Source organism: Molossus molossus, unplaced genomic scaffold (assembly GCF_014108415.1).
Source record: "Molossus molossus isolate mMolMol1 unplaced genomic scaffold, mMolMol1.p scaffold_m16_p_7, whole genome shotgun sequence".
Lineage (NCBI taxonomy): Eukaryota > Metazoa > Chordata > Mammalia > Chiroptera > Molossidae > Molossus > Molossus molossus.
The window spans coordinates 58,310,350-58,316,349 of NW_023425401.1; the positions used below are offsets into that span (position 1 = coordinate 58,310,350).

Here is a 6,000-nt window from a genome sequence, read left to right on the forward strand (position 1 = left end):
TTAGCTTGAAAAAAAAAAATCTTCAGATAAATCTACAAAACGAGAGAGAAAATTATTTTAAAAGGTTACATGAACACGGCCAGTGTGGCTCAGTGGTTGAGCTTTGACCCAAGCACCAAGAGGTCGCCAGTTCAATTCCCGGTCAGGGCACATGCCCAGGTTGTGGGCCAAATCCCCAGTGGAGGGCATGCAGGAGGTGGCCAGTCCATGTTCTCTCTCATTGATGTTTCTCTCTCTTTCTCTCTCTTCCTTCCTCTCTCTCTAAAATCAATAAAAGGAAAAAAATAAAATAAAAGGTCAGATGAGTAGCCTTCCTTGGAATTCTCTATCATAAATGTGTTTCATATCTTAAATTAGGCTAACAAGGTTTCTGGAACCCCCTCCTCACAGAAAATCTAAGTGCCTGACTGAGCCAAGCTGACCTAGGTCAACTCACTCTCCACTGAGGGCAACACATCATCTGGATTTTGGACTCAAACCTTCAATCATTCCAAAGCCTTAAAGGCCACATACCATTCACAAACTATCTGTAGCAGAATATGCTTGTGTATAAAATGCAGTGATTTTTGCCACCAAGAGATTATAAAATGAGAAAATAAACCCAGGATGTAGTAGTTTAAGATGTTTTTAATGTGAGACCTTCATTATTTCCCCCAAAACAGTTTGGTATGACTATATCTCAAGTGTAGGTACATTTAATAGAGAAACTTAGGTTCGGAAGTCTCAAAGAGAACTTAAAGGATGTTTAACCCAACTTCCTTTCTTTACTTGTGAGAGAATAGGCCCAGAGAAGGGGAGTGATGTTCCTAAGGTCATATGTGGGAACTTAGGAAGCAGACTCAGATCCCTCTCTGCTGATCCTTTTACCACACTAGGCTGCTGCCCTCAATATAACCCCATAAGATCACATCCAAGCATGGAATTAGCAATACCTTCTGAACTCAGGTGTTGGTTTTTCAAGGTTCAAAGTATTTTCCAAATTCCTCTTGACTATAATTTTAGCTAACTTTGGATGAAACAATAACATTGATGTAAAGATTTTATTACAGAGATTTCAAAACATTCAGTTAACACTTCCTACTGATAGACATGGAGAACTGAAGCACAAAAAGGTGAAAGGAATGAGGAATGGAGAAGGAACTATATTACAATAATCAGGTTATTTTAGAAATCTGCAAGCCTTCCTGTGCCTTTTAAAGCTGTGGCTAGCTACAGATAAAGGAAAAATGATTTTTTCACATTTCCAGCCTAACTTGCCTCTCTGAGCTTAATCTATAAAAAATATCATATCACAACAATGATCACAGCAGCATTATTCACTACAGTTGAAAGATGCAAACAAGTCAAATCTTCATCAACAGATAATGGACAAACAAAATGTAATATATACACACAGTGGAATATTATTCAGCTATAAAAAGGAATAAAATTCTGACACATGCTGCAACATGGATGAACCATGAAAGCATTATGCTAAGTGAAATAAGCCTATCACAAAGGGACAAATATTGCATGATATGTACATATATCATATATCTCATATATATAATTATACATGGTGTCTAGAATAGGCAACTTCATAGATACAGAAAACAGAATAGAGATTACTAGGGCTGAGGGGGGGAGTTATTGTATAATAGGTACAGGATTTCTGGTTAGGATAATAAAAACGTTTGGGAAATGAATAGTGGTAACTATTGTGAGTGTACTTGGTACCACTGAATTGTACACTTTAAAATGGTTAAAATGGTAAATTTTATATGTTTATATTATAACAATTTCAAAAATTATACCAAAGTTTGGATCATATCCCTTTAATTCTCAATTGCTATTCATTCATTGCTATTAAAGCCCAAATTTCTCCTCAAGTCCTGCTTACTATCAACAGTGTTATGGTCATCTACATATGCTCTCATACACAGATAAACAGAAGCACACCTAAGTCACTTTGTGTTCTGCAGACGCCATCCACAAACACGTATCCATCCTAAGACCACCTACATGATGACTCCAACAAGAAAGCCCATGGCAAGACTAACGCAACCAGTATTTCTGGAGATCCTGGCAACCAAACACCCTGACAGAGTCCCAGCTCAACCCTTAAATTCCTCATCATGGTAGGGGGTGGGGTATATATTTAGTTTACATGTACTCCAACTGTAAAGAAAACTGTGTGCATATATGGGGAAGACCTTCAGGAACAGCTAACCGAAGTCTGCTCCACCAGGCCCATGAACAAAGAGATTTCAGCCCATACATGGCTGTTTGGTGAACTCAGAAATTGCATATTACACCGAACAGCAGTGTCCTTAATGCAAATGCATATAATTGGGAGCTAAATCTTTGTCCCTTTACAGGACAAAGGATACAATAAACAGAATGTACCACTTGTGAATTCTGAGGAAAGGAGAGCTTTTCATTTTTCCTTAAAAGAATCAATTTCTCGTGAGGCAAAGAGAATCTGAGAACAAGAGTCTTTTGAAATAGAAGGAGGAAGGAGGGTGCAAAATATGAGTTTTGTGTTATAATCATAATGATCACCAGGCCCCAGAGGTGCCAATTCAGTGCCATATCATGACCTTTACTCAACTTTAATTTAAAGGTTTTCACAACCTCATCTTCTTTCATGGAAACCTTTCCATTGCCAGTGGTTTGATAACTGAGTCCATTAGTTTTTGAAGATCTCAAGAGTTTGTGAAGAAAAACAGTCTCTAGTGATACTTCCCATTGCCAACACTCATGGACATTTAGCACAAATAAGCTGCCACTTGTAAGAGGTCCACTTGAATTCATTCCCTTGTGCAACTTAAAGACATGCCAAGATCACAGTAAGATATTTAGAGGCAAACATCTTTAGAATAAGGTTTCATTCCCAATGAAAGTGCTTAATTAGCAGAACCACTATGCTAGAGAACTGTCCTTGAATACGCATGCATTTTAACCTCCATGTTATTTTTTCTGAAGCACAAATTTTCCTCTCACTGGATGGTCAGGAAATTATTAAGCACAGAAAACCAACTGTCATTAAGTGTTGATCCATAAAATAAGTTCCATCGTTCCAAGCAGGTTTCGGCTGCCTTAGAGGATGATATCCCAGTTTATGAGGGAGACCATTCTTTGGAATCTAATGGCCTTTTCTCCATTCATTTGCGATGAGCAATGCTCCTATGGCCTCGTTACCGCTAAACTCTTTCAACACTTCCCACCAACCTCTTCTGGCTCCCCATGCCATCTTCCCACCCCTAATTTCAGCCAACCGTGTTTATAAGACATCAGTTAGTAAATCACAATTCAAATGAATCCATCCATTTGTTCCGCAGAAAGTGGCATATGGAATTGCTCCACGTGGAGCCCATAGGCCAGAGTTACATATGGCAGGCTTGCTTACATGAACAGGATATGATTTACTTATGACAACCATGTGTGTTTGATGCCCATTTCCAGCAGGTTGTGGCTTCATTTGCCTGCCTCAGTCTGGGATGACCTATCTACTCACTGTGTCCTGTTTCAGGTACCGTATATCCATGCTGGGGAAACAGAGAGGGGCAACAGGCTGGGAGGCTGCACACACAGATGCTCCTAGCCCTGCTGGCCACATAACAATCTGTGACCAAGCACAAAGTGGGCAAATGTAACTTGCTGCAAAGGTTTTCATGTACAATGATTTTGAGTGGAGAAATAACTGCTGGAATGACTGATCACATGGGGTTCATTAAACTGTTGTGTATTTACCCACAAGGAAGGCTGGGATGCTTGGGAGGAAAGCCCTGCTCCTCATTTCACAGATTTTGACCCCCCACCTTTGGCAATGATGCTGCAAATGCGAATGGCAGATAGGCATCAGAAGGTCCAAATGTGGACTCCAACTGAAGTGCAGTAAACTTCTGCCTCCAATCGTCTCCCCCTCTTTACCCCCCAGTTGTATTTATACTTTGAAAGAAGTTAACACGAAACAGTAGACACCTGGGCGTGCTCAATTTTTGACAAGCCTTAGTCACTCTGTATCCAGCAGAACAATTCACATTATAGTCGAAATCCTGTGAAGATTTCTGCCACACATGCTAACACTAAAATGCCAGTAGCTCCACTTACCTTCTTTATTAAGCCTCATAACCTCCCTGCTTTTTCCACCCTCTTTTCCAGCCTCTTCTAAATCTATATCTGCAGATGAAAAAGAAAAAGAAAAAAGAAAATAAGGGAAAAAATCGAAAAAAGGGGGAAAAAAGCCAAAGTCAAGGGGGGGGGGGAGGGACAGTGTTTATTTGCAAACAGATTTATATAAATACTGTATTTGAAAATCTTTCCAAAATTGACAATGCGACGTTTTCTCCCAAGTCTGGATTTCCATCTACCTGGCCCAGATAGGTACCAAAAAAACTATGCAAGCAGCAACAGAGTAGCCTTTTAAACAGATACACCATTGGGCTGTGAAAGCCCACCCCGCGGGCTGCCACGGGGAGCCGGGCACAGACAGACAGACAGCCCTGGCAGCAGGGCCTCTCTCTGTGCATTGATGATCTGTCTCCCTGTGTATTTATTTAGAGAGAGAGGGAGAAGCATGGAGGACACCGGGGGCCACTCTCTCTCTCACACACACACTTTTTCCCAGTGGCTCTAGGTGAATGGAAAGGTTACAGGATGATAAAAGGAGGAGGAGGCGGTGGGGTTCTTACTGTCGGAGCAGTGTAATTTGGCGGCGTCGATCCAGGAGGACCAGGGTTTGCCCAGAAACGCCTCCGGACTGGGCACTTTGCGATCCAGTGTCGCCATTGCTCTTCCTTCTTGTTGCTTTTTCCCTGTTCCTTCGGCAGCAGCAGCCGAGAGACACGGGATTCGAGAACGCTCCGACGTCATCTTCGGAACGTTCCGACATTGAGTGTTCTGAAAGGGGGAGGGGGGAGAGAGGCTGGGAGGGGGAGGCAGGAGGAGCAGAGAGAGAGGAGGAGGAGCCGGCGCCCCGGCGCCCGCAGCTCGATGGGCTCGGCTCGCAGCTTGCACGGCCGCCAGAGGCAGCAGAGAGGCGCCTGCAGCTCGGCGCCCGCAGCTCGGCGCCCGCCCGCCCGCTCGCCGGGGAGGAGCCGCGTGGCCCGGCCAGCGCCGCGTGCCGGCGACCGGAGTCTGCCGCGCGCCGGGGTGCGGAGATGCTGCGCCGCCGCCGCCACCGCCTGCAGCCGGCGGCCCCGAGGGACCAGGGCGAGGCGGCGGGGACAGACACCGGAGAGGCTCGACCCGAGCCGTAGGAAGAGTGGTCTTTCCCACAGAGTTGCCGCCTGAGGACTTAAAGTTTCTGCCTGCAGCCCTTCCAGGGTGTCCTGCCCTCGCCAGTTTCCCGACGCCCACGGCGAGGCGCCTCCGCGTGGATTCCCGCGGCTTGGTGGGGCGGAGACGAGCAGGTTTGCACCCCCCCCCCATCACACCAAGCCAAGGAGAGGATCTTGGCGACCTCGCATCCAGTCACCATCCCTTTTTACCCCTTCTTCTCGTTCAAGGTGGACCTTAGACCTTTGAGAACTAACTGGAGAGTAGATGGAAGTGGTTCTAAAAAGCAGGTGCATTTCGGGCGAGAGAAGCTGCTTTCCCATCTCAGGCTGCGGGACATGTAAAGCTCAAAACTCAGCGCCCGGCGCCCCCAGATTATCAGCGCGGTGAGCATCTCCGGCTCGCAGGAACCACTGAGTGGACTTTGCTCCGGGATCACGATAGCGGGAGAACGAATTAACCGGCTTCGGCTCACCGAGTCTCTGGAGCAGTTTTCTGTGTTCCCTAAGGTGAGAGGAGGGTGGCCGGGCCCAGAATCTGATTCCTGGAAGAATTCGTTTTAGGTTTAACTGCTTTAGCTAGCTAGCTAGGAACTTACCTAAAACGTGGACACCCACGATAGATATATTTTTCCTCTATTTCCCCAGTACCCTCTTCGTTCTTACCACCTTTGTTTTCCCATGGCTGAAGCGCACTGATTTGAAATTGCTCTGTACTTGAGTTCTGCCCTAGCTGTGCCAT

General features: G+C 45.1%; 1 protein-coding gene across 3 annotated transcripts in view; it reads right to left on the bottom strand.

Annotated features, from left to right (window-relative positions):
• The window catches only part of ATXN7L1 (ataxin 7 like 1), a 253,531-nt gene extending 248,656 nt beyond the window's left edge, over positions 1 to 4,875 (bottom strand). For 2 of the 3 annotated variants that reach the window (XM_036246188.1, XM_036246187.1), the window contains exons 1-2: positions 4,674 to 4,854; positions 4,093 to 4,161 (exon numbers count right to left, since the gene is read on the bottom strand). In XM_036246188.1, the coding sequence (XP_036102081.1) occupies positions 4,093 to 4,161; positions 4,674 to 4,854 (250 nt within the window). Of the gene's footprint in view, positions 1 to 4,092; positions 4,162 to 4,673 lie in introns of all 3 variants that reach the window. The other variant, XM_036246190.1, reaches the window with a different exon arrangement.
• Positions 4,876 to 6,000: the final 1,125 nt, after the last annotated feature.